The sequence below is a fragment of the Triturus cristatus genome, chromosome 1_2 (genome assembly GCF_964204655.1).
Source record: "Triturus cristatus chromosome 1_2, aTriCri1.1, whole genome shotgun sequence".
Classification (NCBI taxonomy): Eukaryota; Metazoa; Chordata; class Amphibia; order Caudata; family Salamandridae; genus Triturus; species Triturus cristatus.
The window spans coordinates 589,556,796-589,572,567 of NC_140580.1; the positions used below are offsets into that span (position 1 = coordinate 589,556,796).

General features: G+C 45.7%; 1 protein-coding gene across 17 annotated transcripts in view; it reads right to left on the reverse strand.

Annotated features, from left to right (window-relative positions):
- Positions 1–15,772, reverse strand: part of STN1 (STN1 subunit of CST complex) — a 480,640-nt gene that overhangs the window by 210,553 nt on the left and 254,315 nt on the right. For 9 of the 17 annotated variants that reach the window (XM_085606821.1, XM_085606790.1, XM_085606796.1 and 6 more), the window contains one exon: positions 4,370–4,543. The exons of 2 other annotated variants lie outside the window; for them this stretch is intronic. In XM_085606821.1, coding sequence (XP_085462947.1) covers positions 4,370–4,543 — 174 coding nt within the window. The remainder of the gene's footprint in view (positions 1–4,369; positions 4,544–15,772) is intronic. 6 more of the 17 variants (XM_085606864.1, XM_085606874.1, XM_085606856.1 and 3 more) reach the window with 1 other exon arrangement.

The window sequence follows — 15,772 nt, forward strand, 5'->3', positions numbered from 1 at the left end:
AGGACATTGTCCGTAAAGGGGTTGGAGTGCATGAGCACATACCTAGCCTCAAAGTCTGACATGTAAAGACATGCCAGACTCAGGCGATGGTACTGCCCAGCGACGTACACTGAGTCTGGTGGAAGAGGTGATCCTCAAATTGGAAAAAGTTCTCAGTTAATGCGATGTTGGCGCATTGCATGACAAAGCTGATAGGCGTTGATGGAGACCAGGGAATGCTGTGGAGTATCTCTTCCACAACCTCAAGTGTGTTCAATTGGGGAGTGTTTGTATAGAGGACCTCCACATCCAGTGTGAGAAGTACATCTGGAAGGGGGCCCTCTAAGTTAGTTGCTTCAATGAGTCTTAAGACATTTCTGCTGTCTTGTAGGAAAGTGGGTGTGCTGCGGACCAATGGTTGAAAGAAATGGTCGCAGAATTTAGACAAGGGTTCGAAGACTGACCCTATGCCCGAGACAATGGGTGGTGGTGTAACCCCTTTGTGTATCTTGGGCAGAGTGTAGAAATAGGGCAGTCTAGGATTGTGATTTATCAAAAACTCAGCCTCTTTCTTTGTTATCCATCCTTGGTTAAGAGCCACCGTGACCGTGGAATTTATCCTGGCTAGAAGGCGGGGGGTTGGATCTTGGGTGAGGGGAGTGTAGTAGTTGTTGTTCTCGAGCTGATGTAGACATTTCGTCTGGTAGTCAGTAGTGGCCATGATGACAATGGCTCCTCCCTTGTCTGCCTCTTTAATGGTAATGGTTGGGTCATTCGCTAGTGCTTTTATTGCTTCGGTTTCAGAATTAGTGGTGTTAGAGAACCTGAAGTTTGAGCGTTTGTCAGATATTTCTTTCAGGACAGCTCTTTCGAAGGTCAGCACCTCCGGTGGCACCATGCTTGTGTTCGGCGTAAAGGTAGATGGTTTCCATAGAACTGTGTCTGTGGATGGCGATTCAGGTTGATTGCCGAAGTATGCTCTTAAGCAAATCTTTCTGAATAAATTTTGTAGTTCACAGTTGGTGCGAAAGTGGTCCACTTTCGGGGTCGGGACAAAGCCCAAACCTTTTTTGAGTACGTTGGTTTCCGTGACTGTGAGGGGTCGATCCGAGAGGTTCACTATCAGTTTCTCTTCTCCTGGTGGCTCCTCAGTCCCATGTGCAATGGCTGTTGCTGTGCCTGGTCATGCCATTGTACTTGTTTCGATTGGTCCTGTGTGTCTCTTCTTCTTCTGCCATGCCCTCTGCCCCAGCCTCTGCCTAAAAAAGGTTGTGGTTGGAAGGGAGCAAAGAGTGGTGGCGGTCCATGTTGGTAGGTGGGGTATTACCACATCGGGGGACCTTGGAACGGCGTTGGTCCTTGGAAAGGCGGTGGGCCATAGCTATACATTGTGTTTGAATGTGTTCTGTGTTGCTGGTTGTATTGGTGACCTCCTCGGCTGTCGGTACTGGAGTTGCTTCTTGAAGAATAGGTTCTTCTACGTGAGCTTTTGCTGTCGTCTGAAGAGCAGTCATCTCCCGGATGTTTATAATCCTCTTTAAGTTACGGGTATATTTTTCTTTACTGAATCGTGATATGTCCTTTTGAAGTTTGGCAACCTTTTGCCTCATCAGGTGGTCTTTGTTGTCATTGACTTCTCTAGTAATTTCAGCCAGTTTTGCTTTAAAGGCAGCACCGGCAATGTTAGCCTTCAGAGCACCCTCAGCTATGGTAATTTTCATTATTAGTTCATCGGCCAATCGTTTAGCAGTTTTGATGATGAGAACCAGTAGATCCCTGGTGCATTTCCATGCCACCAATGACCATTCTTCCTTGAACTGTTTGTTCTAGGGGTCCCTATTTACTTACCTTGGGTGGGTCTGTGGGTACCCAGCAATTCTACATCCTCTTGACATCGTCCTGACTTGAGTTGTGGTTCTTATACCACTTTCTTAGTATATGGTTTGGTCACCCCCTGGGGACCACTGTGTATTTCGTGCTATTTACTGTACTACTTTTCTAAATTATTATGTGCATTGTGTTTATCTGTGTTGGAGATACTGGAACATACCAGAGAGTACTATATAATAAATACATAAATACATATTTTTATAAATACTTGGTGTGGTTCTTTTCATTTAATCTATACTATAAGATTGCATTCTTGTAAAACAAGCTGCTTTGCACTCCTTCAAGAGTAAGCCTGAAGACTGCTCTCCACAGCTACCACTTGGATAGCCTTCTAAGGTTGTCCGAGACCTCTTAAATCACCATAAGTGTTGTCTGGACTGGTGCAAGGTGCCTACTTACATTAGTGGACGTCATATACCATGCCAGCCTCTCACAGAAACATGAGGAAATCTGTGGTTTTAGTCGACGATTAACCTTTGCCAGGCATTCGGAGTAAGAAAACATAGTGGGATCCACGCAAATCGCACCACCCTGGACTACCTTGAGTGTCTAACTTCCAGAAATGTCTAGGTTTGGCAGGATTCACTAGGTGCCAGCAGAGCCCAGTTCAAATATCAAAGCTGCCTGCATCACCACAAAGGTAACATTTTGAGGTTTCCTTGTTTCATTTGAGACATTTGCTGTAGCAGGCGATTAGCACAGCCTCACAAGCAGTGTTGTTTTTATCAGGAGTAGTGTGGAAATACAGAATAATATAACATTTGTTATTAACAACTGAATTTTTCTCCCTATTTGGCTTACAAAAGTAAGCCAATATTCAAGAAAGAATTTTTTTCATAAAATGACCTGGAAATCGAACGATAGTATGGGTAACTCCAAATTCAAAGTTGTACAAACAATCACACTTTCTAAATTCAGTATGTTGGACATATTTAAAATAATGCATTGGCTTTCTTCACACCTATATTTCCTTCATTAACTTTTACCATATGAATTTACGCATTGGTCGGTACACAATGAAAAATCATAATAGGCTGCAGCTCAGGTGAAGTCTCTTGGTACTGCGTGTTTGTGAACAACCAAACATCAGTATAAATCCCAGCAACCAGAAGGGTCTGACAGATGCAACTGTATATTACTTGCTAATCGAGCATCAGGGCAAAAAATTACTGATGAGAATGTTATCACCTATATCCATTTTATCCTGCTTATTTTCATAATTTTTGACACAAATGAACCCTTGCTGAAGTCTGAATTTTGTGTACCTTCCACAAATGTATAGCTTTGCGACTCACCCGTGGGTTTCACAAACATTCCCACCAGTGCTTTAAATGGAAAAAAATAAGTGCAGGTACTCACCTGAGATGTGGATTAGGGGGCGCGGTTAGGGGGGGCAGGGCTATGGGGGGGGGCTACGGCAAGGCTATGGGGGGGGCTACGGCACGGCTAAGGGACGGGGCCAGAGGCACACATTTAATTCGTTTGAGGTGTAATTGGTCTGCAGATATGCACACAACACGCATTCAAGAATAACATGCACAGTGACATAGAAGCACTTGTGCACGCCGACAGGGTATTTAGTTCATGTGTTTTAGGATAGCATATTCTGATGTCCACATTACTACACCTTGATTCCCCGATGCGCCACCCCCCACAGCTGTGCTACAGTGTCATCACCACCAACTTTCTCCTCGATCTGGCTCCAATCAAGTGCTGCCCTACTCTGCTATGCAAGCAGGAAGCCTACTCTTAGGTTTGAGTCAGGAGATGTGCCTCTTAGCAGGCCCTTTTGCACACCTACAGTGCAATTGTCTCCACTCCCTGCCTGCTCTGATTGAATACAAATGGGCGTTGCTCAAGTAGCAGATTGTAAAGGGAGATTAGCACTTGAGTGCTTCACGAAAAGGGACCGACACCTCAGCTGTGTCACGCTTCTTTCTTTACGTGCCAAATTGCACTGAGTTGGCTTGCGGCCCCATGAGAACCGGTACTCTCTTTGAGACAAGAAAAAGTCCCGGTACTCAAAGGCAATACATTTAGAAGTGCCGGTACTTAGTACCAGTGAGTACCGGTCCATTTAAAGCACTGATTCCCACCACAAACTGTTGGTAGGTAGAAGCAACCATAACACCTTTCCGAAACAGGAATCCTTTGGGATTTTCAAGGAGGCCCTCACCCACTGCAATTCAATAGTGTTAGTGTGTAGTGGACAGTTGAGGGCAAGCCTCACCAGTGAAGGAGTTAAAAAGGCATGTGTACTTTGCTTTTTTTACGTGGCTCTTCCTCTAATGTAGCTGGTATTTACTCAGTCCCTCCTCCAGCTAGTTAAACAGGCCATAATGCTATAAGAGGTTGGTCAGTAAGTGGGTTTCCACGGAGACTTTGACCTATATAAAGCTTAAATGATGTGCAAGGTAAATAAAAGTGCCATTCGTGGAAGGCGAACAGTGTGATAAACGATATATGACACCACAATAAACTGCAAGTGCGCATTTCTTACAGTATATCGATGACACGATTTCGCGTTGTTCTCTGAAGACTTTGATAACCCCGCGAACTGAAATGACGTCACCAATGTCTATGTTGGATTTCTGTTCTTCCTGGTCTTTGAGATTCTTCAACATGCCAGAGAGATTCAGTCCACCAACTGTGCTCGGACAGGCACTCTGAGCTGCTGAAAGATGGGTGAGATGCATCAGGAAACCGCCTTGAGCAACATCAGGAAGCAGAAACGTAATGGAAATCAGATGAGGGCAGGGCTCGAAAACAAATAGCCCAACATTAGTCGTACATTTAAAAATATCAGATTCTGTGACATAAATAGTTTTCAGAACTTCAAGTCATGTGCATAAAAAAACAGATGTAACAAAGCTTTTCAAGCAGCTTACCAGCCAGAAAAGACTAATGCATGTGTCAATGAATATTGTACAGATGTGATCAGCAACATTAAATTAAATCTTAAGGTGACTTTATCTCAGACACTTTTTAACTGTATACAAAGACCTGCGTCACAAGGATCTGCCTCGTAGATGATGACCAACCAGCTGGATGGGACACAGGAGAACGTTGGAAGGACGCAGAGAACCAACATTAAATTAAGTAACAAGCATTAAAAATGCAATAGGTCTCGCCTTTTATTAAGTTAAAGCCATTTGCTTTGCTATACAATACCATTAGCAACGCAAATGGCTTTAACTTAATTAAAAATGTCAACTCCCTTACGGCCCCCCAGTGAGGAGCTGATATGGCACAAGTCAACTGGAGCTTAACCCTACAGAGAGTGGCTTTCCAGCTTGTGTGAAGAGGAGGATTTGCACAGCCGACATATATTATTGGCGGAGGGCATTTGGCCGGCGGGGTGTTTGGATCAAATTGTAGTCAAACTCGTTCTGTCTAGGATGGATTCGTTCGGCTTGAAGATTTACTAATGCCAAGCATTTACAATGAAATAGGTCTCGCACTGACATTATTTTGTGCTATTGGCATTGTAAATGACATTGTTTTTTCTTTTGTAAAACAAATCAAACGCATTGTAATTTAATACGGCAATTGCTAAAAAAAAGTTTAAATGCGAAACCTATTGCATTTACACTAGTGTACACTCAGTGCTTTGTCTGCCATAACTCCATGGGAGGTGAAATAGCTCAGTGGGTTACTGCGCCTGCTGCAGCAGCCTAGCTGTCCGCAGTTGTAAATGTAGGCCTTGGATGACCCGCTTTCGGGGACATGTTGGCGGAAGTGACTGGGTTAAATATGATGTATCCGAATTGTGCCTGATTTAGAAAGTGTTTGTAAGCTGGTCTACGTGCTTTTATGTGACTCTTTCGGTGCTTTTCTATTGGATTCCTTTGTGACTGTTTCTCTGATTTTACATTGGATTCTTTCTGTTTGTGCCTGTTTCTCTTGACCATCTCTCTTATTATTTCATTGTTTTGCCTTTGTTTCTCTGTTCATAAGATATTTTTTCTGATTGTGTGTATCTCTGGCCCGTGAGATTTTTATATGGATGTTTCTGGATAATTTATTTGACGTGATGTGATTTTTTTTCTCCGATTGTGTGAATGCGCATTTCTCGGTGATTTTTACTCATGATTGTCGGAAACGGTAGCCAGCACTGCTGATCAGCTAACAACTCTGAAAGATAACAGCTCGGGGGGATAGTGGGTGGGATCAAATGCAGAGAAACACCAGGAAACAGACAAACGCTTACACACGCGGAGGCACACGGAAACATACAAACACAAGCATGTGCTTATACACACACACAGAAACATGCACATATATGAACGCGCGCATCCACACAGGTTTATATACACATTGGCACACGCAAGCATGCAGACGAACACATATGGACGCGCACACATTCACAGTTCATAAAAACACAGGCAGACACGTACACACGAACTCGACTGACCCCCATCCTACACACACATACACACACACACACACACACACACACACACACACACACACACACACACACCTGGAATGGCACGTTGGTCGCCACCCCCTCTCACCTGCTGAGTCTTTAATTAACGAGCGTTGCTCCCCAGGGCCGGCCTCGGATATGCTCTGCGGCTGCCTTTCATCCATCAGCTGGCCGTACCATGGTCTCCAGTGTCACAGCAATCTCTAACCACCACTCATTAGCAAAGCCCCAAAGGTCAGCTGCAAGATTTTTGGGAAACCAACTAGCACTGCACAATCCCAACCCAGGCTGTGGGCCCGGAGCATCCTCCACCTTCACTGAGGTACCGGGGCTCAATGTGCAGAGGCGATACAGGACGGGGGCATGGGAGTACGGGGGTGGGGGCATTCCTGAAATTAGTTTTTAACTGCTTGTACCTAGAATTACTGTCTGATTTTCCGAGCAGATTTTCACCATGTTGGTGGAAATCAAAAGGCTGACATTGTCTACGGTCTGCTGGTGATGGTGTGGGGAGTGTCCAGTGGGGTGCAGGGATGATGGTCCCTCTTGTGCCTGTGGTGGGGGCATTCACTGGTCGCACGCCCGACTGTAGCACATAGTGTGTAGCAGAGTTCAAAGCTTCAGCCCCGGCGCCTCTCTGAGTGGTCGCCGTGTCTCTTGGATGGATTATCGGGCCTGAAGATTTCACACCCAAAAGTTCCAGGCACTAAAACACTTGTAAGTGCGGAGTGCGTTACTTCACCCAGAGCTACCAGAGCGAGTGAAACACAGCAACTTGTATCGAGGGACATAGGAAGTCTACAAACCGCCGCCAGTCCAGGAGAGACCTGTAAATGGTCCCGCTTGCTGGATATTGCACCCACCATCTGCAAGGCGATCTGTGCAAAGGGTTTCACTCTTTCCTTGTTTCCACTCAGCATAACGAACTGTTTAAACTTCCCTTCCATCTACTAATATCATCTAAACCCCCCCGCCTTTTCCGTCCTTTCTTCTCTTTGCTTCCAATCCTCACAGCGCTCAGAAGTCACCGCTTGGTGGCATGTAAGCGCTTTACAAACGTCCTTCAATAAATAAGTAATTTGAGTGCGTTAGCCCCCACACTGCAAAAGGGACTCACCTTGAGGTGAATTGGTGAAACACGAACCGATGGCTGACGTGCGGGCTCGGTGTAAGGACCTCCCATGGAGTTACATGTTTGTAATAGTTAACATTTTTGTGGTTATAAACTAAGCAAGCAGGGGGAAGCAGCATTTAGGTGGAGACTGAGGAGAGGGTGTGAAAGGCAATACTAGGGGAGCTCTCACACCCGCAAGAGCAGCGGGAGGAGACCCAGCTTCTGTGAAACGGCGAGGGCTGCGCTGAGCCAGGAAAAATCCTTGTAATAACGCCGAATAGGGAGATAAGTGTGTGGCCGCCATGAATACAAAGCTTGGCGTGCCGCACTTTATAAATATATATTTGAAAAGTAAAGCGTTAAAGGCCAGCTCTTGGAATGAGAACTGATCAGAGCTTCTCATTCTGTGCCCTAGAACACGGGCTCACACTGGCGCCGCCGCAGCTGAACGGGTCGCTCCTCGGTGTCCAGCGAGGAAGCACCATGTCTGCTCCTTCCCTCCGCCGCCTTCTGTGTGTGCTGGAGGCAGGGCGCGAAATGGTGGCCATCAACATCGGAACAAGCTTTTACGGCAAAAGTAAAGCAAACGAGTCTGTCCAAATGGGACGGCTCGAAAAGCAAAGCAAAAACGTCATAGACACCTCTGTTCCAATGGCTGTCCACCGTTTAGCATAAACGGTGACGACAGCCAATGGAACAGAGGGACGTGGCTTAAAGCCCCTTACTGAAAATACCCTGCTAACACTAAATCTCGCCAGCGAGACTGCGCATGTCTGTGCAGCCTACGCCAGCCGAGACCTAAAAAAGGGCTTGGATGAAAAGAAGATATATAAAAACAAAGAAGCTGTGTTTAAAAGAGAGGGAAAATATTAGCCTCCATGTCTTTCTTGAAAGTATGACGTTTACAGCAGGACTAATAGGAGGAGTTAAAAAAGATAGAAGTGGTGTCAATCATCAGCTAAAAGTATGCCTCGAAAGATGGAGTCTTTAGCTGCCTTAGCACAGGGGGCGGACGGCTCTCCGAACATACCCAAGTTTATAAAAGGACCAGCGCACTCAGAATTCTGGCGGCTAACTGGGAAAATAACCCAAAAGCGGTTAAAAAAGGAGGTCAACAATTGAGAAGATGACCTAAGTTTCTCTGTTTACTGTTCATAAACTTGAAAGTATTCGATGATGCATCAGTGTGGGTTATCTCGGAAAGTGAGAGGAAAATGGCTGAAGAGAGTGTTTAGGTACCTCTGGCAAGGAAAAAAGTGCCTTCCGGAGTAAGGCAGATAAATCAGAGATCCTTAAAAAATAAATGAACAATATGATGGCTGTCCGTTTCAAGCAATAAACCTCATTTGGATGTCAGGTGGTTAAGGAGGAAATACTGTATTAAAATCCTAAAGGGAGCTGTAATAGAATAGTGGAGGTTGGTGTGAACATATATTCTTTAAAATGGTGACAGATTAAGCCTGCTCTGCCCACTGGAATTTCAAAGACCTCCAACTATTAATGGCCCTTGAGAATCAGAGAGGGGCAGTGGTTATAGCGGACGTTATCAATGGGCTGCACCACCGTAGAAGCTTTCTCTGAGGCTCGTTGGACAGCAGCCTCTATTTGCCAGTCAAGAGAATGGTATATGGTGTAAGCTGGGAAACAGAAGATGCGCCCAAAAGATCAAGGGAGGTTTGCTCAGAGATGTGGGACTCCTGGGGGATCGTCGTAGCGGGGACTCACTTCTGAACACATGCCTAAACTTCATTTACATTGTAGTGGGGCACTGGGGACGACAAGGTGCAAGGAGGCAAGAAAAATTCTCTTATCTACTAAAACAAAGTTTCAAATATTTTCAACAAGTCCACAGGCCTTTTGGCCAGCATGAGAGGATTTACAGGTATTTTTAGCTGTACTGAGACACACAGAATAGGTGGAAAACGCAGACCCAGATCTGGGTGAAGTCTGTGACTAGAGTACTTTTGACGTTGCATGCCCAAAGCCCATGTCCTGTGCCTATGTCACAACTGCCGTTTAAGCCATGTTGCCCTATATTACTAAAGACAGTCACATGGTTTTCCATTTTGCAAAGTAGGCCATGGCCAGTACGTGATGGCTCCATTCAAACCTGCCTCTTCCTTTTCAATACTTTCCTCTATGAGGCCTATATAAGCATGGGTTGAGTTATGTCTAATTACACTGCAACCTCAAAGCTCTGCTGCTTCTATGAGCTATTGTGTTCTTTGCTCCAAGAGCTGTCTTCATATTTCAGTCAGTTCCACTGCTATGGTCCTCGTGCGTCATGGTTTCTGTGCTTCGAGTTCTGGTCCTAGAGACTACAGACGCATGTCACTTCCACTTCTAGCATCCTCAAAGTTAAAACTCTACCTTAAAGTCTCCTCGACAAACAACATATAAGGAATCAGAAGCTGCCTAAAACTAATGCTAAACAGAATATAAAGCGCCAACCTCAAGTTCAACCCAACTAAGGAGTTCCTCGTATTAGCCAACAGCAGGAATAAAGCACAGATTTCAGTCTGGCTATCCGAAATAAACCTGGACAGTTTCACCCTATAGCTGGCAGTCAATGCAAGATCTGTTGGGCTACCCTCAGCACAGAACTCACCTACAAACAACAAAAGGCATGAAAAACAAAGACAGCTTGGTACCAATGTTCCCTCTAAAAAAAGATTGAACCCTTCCTTACAGAAACCGACATTATAGCAGCAATGCAATCCCTTTTCCTCTAACACATGGATGGAGGCAACATTTTGGACGAAGCCCTACTAGACTCCACTTTGGTACTCCCCAAAGGCATCCTACACGCTGCAGCAAGTCTTTTCAAGGGTCTGAAGAAATTCATCAACATCACCTCAACCCTGAAGGAATGAGATTGGCTTCACCTCCAGGCCGGCAGCAGCAGTGTCATGTACAAGTACATCAGTACAATAACAATACCAGACATAACTTCCCAAAAAGCTACCAACTTCAGGGGGACAACGCCATCACAACAGCCACCACATCGCCAGAATGGAGAAGAAAACGTGCAAAAGATTTGGACCAAGTGACAGTCTTCTCAATCTACACTTTCAGGACATGGGACAGCATCCCCATCAAATCTAGAATTGGTGCAACTCTGCAGAAATTCAGGAAGACGCTGTAGACTCACCTTTTAGAGGAACACTATCCCACCCTTCACTCCCTCAGATAAAAGGAGGGCACTTTTATAACATATACCATCACTCCACGCCAGGGGCGTAGCTTGGTCAATGATATTAGGAGGGTGTGTGTCTGGGGATTACCAACAAGCAAAGTGTGTACCCAACTAAAAAGGGGGAGAGTGGACATGGGCAGATGGGCGGGAAGGGCTTTAAGTTTCGCACTGCAGAGTGACTAAACAATCTGACCTCACAGAAATAAAGTAGGGACCAAACTATAGTACACACATGGCCACAGTGGGTGGCGATGGAACACCATTGAATATAGCATGATACATGTGTCAGGCACATGTTGAAATACAGCATAATGTAAAGTACTTATGCAGGTTTGTGCCAAAGGATATGTACGACTTCATATAATGAGAAAAATACAAGATCATTGAGCACATATTCCCGTGCACACTCCATACCTTCCCCAATTATCTTTCAAGCTTCAAGGCCAATGTTGCTTACACGCGACACTTCTTTGACACCCTACTTACATTTGTTCCTGCTAAAAGCTGCAGACCCTGCACAACTGTTGTGCAGGGCAGTTGCGGCTCGCATGACTCGCAGCTGGGGGGGCGGGATGGGGAGGTCACGCGGAGATTGGCAGGGGGGAAATTTAAAATAAAATACTTACTTTACCGGGTGCTGCGCCGCCTACACTCCTGGCCGGGTCCCGTTTCCTGGAACAGGAAGCATGCATCCTCCCTCCCCTAAGCCAATCACAACGCTGCAATGGCAGCGTTGTGATTGCTGCGGACAGCACCCAGCCGGGCGCCTGTAGGGAGGCCATTTTCTCTACGTTTGCTGCATGCAGCCTAAATAGAGAAAATGTAGAGTGCGCGTGACTGGTTTGGTGGGCCGACCAAACAGTCAGGGCCCAGAACAGTGGGCAAGCCACTCCTCCCCGACCAGCCCACCCGGCCGCCCCGAACCAGGCAAACACTGCCTTCTGCTTTCTCGCAGTGTAAGAAGCAGAAACATTAAATGGTATTTAAAATACCATTTTATGTTTCTGCTTCTCGCACTGTGAGAAAGCAGTGGGGCAATGCTACTCCACCCTAATGGAGGAGCCGCCCCTGGTGCAGGGAGCACTACATACTATGAATCCAACTTAAACAAGCCTGCTTCTGGAAAGGGCCAGCACCAACAGAACCAGAGCATATCCGAGGATCTCCGAGGCTCTGGTAGAGATAGCATATGGCTCTACTGTTATATGTGACAAAAGTATCCAGCCAGGACTCTTTAGCAACAGAAAATTGTATTCTGATTTTGTAGTTTATTTTAAAAAATGTTTTCCTCATTAATATCGCGGCTAGCTAAAAAGTTAGGACTGGCTAACGGTGTTATGCAAAACACAGAGCCACTTACAGCTATTCTAGCAGAGTTTAATGGCCATTGTTGAAAAAAAGGAACTTCTACCGGGTAATTAAAATTGAAAACAGGAACCAAAGAACACTGTTAAATAATGAAATATCCTTGCAGATATTGAAAATAAAATGCATTTCCAGCAGGATACATAGGTAACATTTTTAAACCACTCCATCCCCAACCTGAATGAAGCAATATTAGCGCAAAATAATTTGATTTGTTTCATAGTATTTTTCCACCACAGAGGCAATGCTTCTTTACAGCCCCACTCAGCTCAGCTGCACAATGCAATGTTTGCCACTAACTTGTTAACTTTTTAGACAACAGTACTTTTCATGTTGTTATTTTTTAATTCATAGTTTAATGGTAAAAACAAAATTACATGTCCCAGAAAGTAAAGTTTTTTTGGCCAAAACACTGGAACTTAATGAATATCACCACATTTAGCACGGGGACACTTTGCAGGTGTGGCTACAATTTGAACAACAGCTCACCTTTTCACTGGTGACGCACTTTAGTATTGCTTAATGCCTTTGTAATTTTAACAATCGTTTGTTATGGTGACAATCTAGTGTCAGTACCGGCTTAGAGATGTGTCAAGACAAAAGCACCAGGCACGCATTATCAACTGACATGTTCAGTGTATACAAATAACGTCATCATGGGTGTGCACAAAGTCCCATCAGATTGGGGGTTGGCATTATGTCTGTACAACAAGGCCAGGAACACACCTGGGGCTCATGTCACATGTAATGCTTGAGCCAGCATTTCCCTTAAAACATCAATTTGCAATCTGAAACTTGGAGTTTGATCAAACCGTGAAATGTGCTGTTAGATAAATAGTCACAACTGAGTAAGGGCGCTGTACCCGACAGCAACAACTTGAGGTCTATGCAGGTTCGACAAATACCAGTTGGCTCAAAAGTAAGGAACATAAGCTGTGTTGCTTGACCATGAAAAGCCTTCTGTAGTTATACTTTCATACTCTGTTCAGAGGTGGTTTGCGAAATTTTATTATACATTTTTTCATATGTGAATAAAATTGCAGTATTGAGTTAAACGTCTGCCACTGAAATAATTCACAAGGATTTTACAAACCACTACTGAAGAAAATGTAAATAAATAAGTAACTTAGGTAGTACTGAGAGACGCATGACTTGTTGTCACTCCAAATATCGCAAGCTGCTAGGACTGCGAGGACACTCGACTTGGAGTGTCTCTGAAACAGCAAGTCCTTCGCTGTTCGTGCTACGCCTCGGCTCAGTATACTTGGGGCCTGACTGCTAACTTTAACAAAGCATGCTTTGTCTGCCCTGCTAGTGCGCCGCACACAGCATTCAGTCCTTGACAGCACTGGCTTGATTCAGCACAGCACACTACAGCCAGGTAGAGATGCGAGGAAAGAATCCGACCAGTTAGGCGAGGCTCCGATTGGAAAATGTATATCCCCACCAAACCCCTCTCCCCCTCAAAGATACCCCCTGCTCCACTTTTCCAGAACAGTACAGGTATGTGACAGTTTGTGTTTTTGGTCCGTGTTCTGTCACGAAATCTGCTAACATCTAAGTGGTATGGCAGAGAACAAAGTCACAGTATTGTATCAATGAGAATACACCTGAAAGTTTGTGAATACTTGAACACGTGAGAAATCGACAATGGCGACCAACATTACCCAATGGCACGGCACTTTAAGGAAATGCACTACAGAGACAGATCCAACAGGGGCGGCTGGTGACATTTGAAAGTGGCGGGGCGTAAAATGATTGCAAAGAAAGCAAATAAACTAAAGGACCGGTTTTTACTACATGAGCAGTCGCGAGGGGGGGGGGGTCACGGGCGGGGGGGGTCGCACGGGAGAATACATTTAAAATTAAGAGGAAAACTTACCTGACCACCTCTGCTCCTGGTCCGCGTTGGCGCCTCTGTCCTCTTCAAACTGGAACAGCACGTCAGCATTGGCTGAGGGCACAGCCTACTCTTCGCCCGCCGCCTGCCCATTAGGAGACCGAGGGGCTCCTAATGGGCATGCGCAAGTCCGTGAAAACATAAGTGCGCATGACTGGGCACGGGCTAAAAATTAGCTCACCATGCCCACTCATGCGCACTTGTGCTGCAGTGCTGCCTGGTCTGACAATGCATGTCAGTCAACATGACGCCGGACCTCCCACGGTCCGACGTCATGCTGACTGACATGCATTGTCGTTCTCCCCACCCTCTGCGTCTCTGAACTTAAGTAAACTAAGTTCAGAGACAACGAGGGAGCTGCGGGCGCGGGCGGGGGGGCAACGCCCCAATGGACACACCACGCCTGAGATCCAAAGTCTCCTACTTTGCTATTGAGCAAGTTCCACAATACATCAGTGGAGGTAACAGAACATTGCTGCCTCGAAAGAGGGAATCAAAATATATATTTGACACAGAGACTAAATCCTTGGTGGAAGAAACACGGAGGAAGAAATTAAAGTAAATAGGAGATATGATTGGTACTTTTGCTTAAACTTATATCTGTATTGGCCTTTTTTCAGCTTGTTTTGTAGTTGTTTTACCACTGAACTATTGCTCTTTTTCTCTTTTCTAGGAGGAAAGGAATCTCATTGTCAGAACTCATGGCCTCAACATCATATCCTACGCAGACGACACTCAGCTCATTCTCTCGCTCTCAGAAGACCCCTCCACCACTAGGAACAACTTCCACAACTGCATGACAAATGTCGCTGACTGGATGAAGACCAACTGCCTGATGCTCAACAAGGAGAAAACTGAAGTGATGATTTTTGGGAACAACACTTCCCTGTGGAACGAAACCTGGAGGCCCTCCGAACTCAGACCCACATCCACAATAACAGACCACACCTGCAACCGTGGCCTCATCCTGGACAGCCAACTCACTACAAAACGCCAAATCAATGGCAGTATCCTCTGACTGCGTCCACGCCCTCTGCATGCTTTAGAAAGATCTCTGGATGGCTACCCGTCAGCAAAAGAATTTTCATCACTCAAGCCCTAGTCACCAGCCAGCTGGACTATGACAACACGCTCTATGCAGGAATCACCACCCAACTCCTGAAGAGACTCAGCTGCCAGACTCATCCTCAACCTCCCTAAAGGGACCCACATCACTACCGCCTCAGGAACCTCCACTGGCTCCCCATCCAGAAAAGATTATGCCAATTCAAGAGGCTGACCCATGCCTACAAGGCGCTCCATGATCAAGGACTAGCATACATCAACCACCGACTGAACTTCCACCAACCCTCCAAACAGCTGCGATCCGCACCCCTCGCACACTCTCCCTGCATCTGACGAAGCCACGGCAGAGGGCAATCCTTCTCCTACCTCGCCGCCAAGACCTGAAATTACCTCCCCCTTCAACTCTGAACATCATCCTCCCTTCCAAAATTCAGAAAGGTACTCAAGACCTGCCTCTCTGGCTGATCCTAGCAGAACCTAGCGCCTGGATACCCTTGCGGGTGATTAGCCATGCTATACAAATCCTGAGTGATTGATTGTTGTCGCCCCTGTTGAAGGTGGGGGGGAGGGGGGGGGGGGGGGGGGGAAGAGTTATTTTTTGTGTTGATGCACCTACACCCAGTGAGTGGTACAGAGACCTGTGAAGAATTGGGCAGCATTTCCAGCACCCCAAAACGACTTGTTGCTCTCTACTGATGAAGGAATGTATCCAGAAACAGGTGTCTAGTGTAACACCGCACAAGCTGCACCAACAAGGGTGACAAATTAAAGAGTACTACTGAATAAAGTTTTATCATGCACTGCATTTACTATGATGCCATGGGACAAATTGAG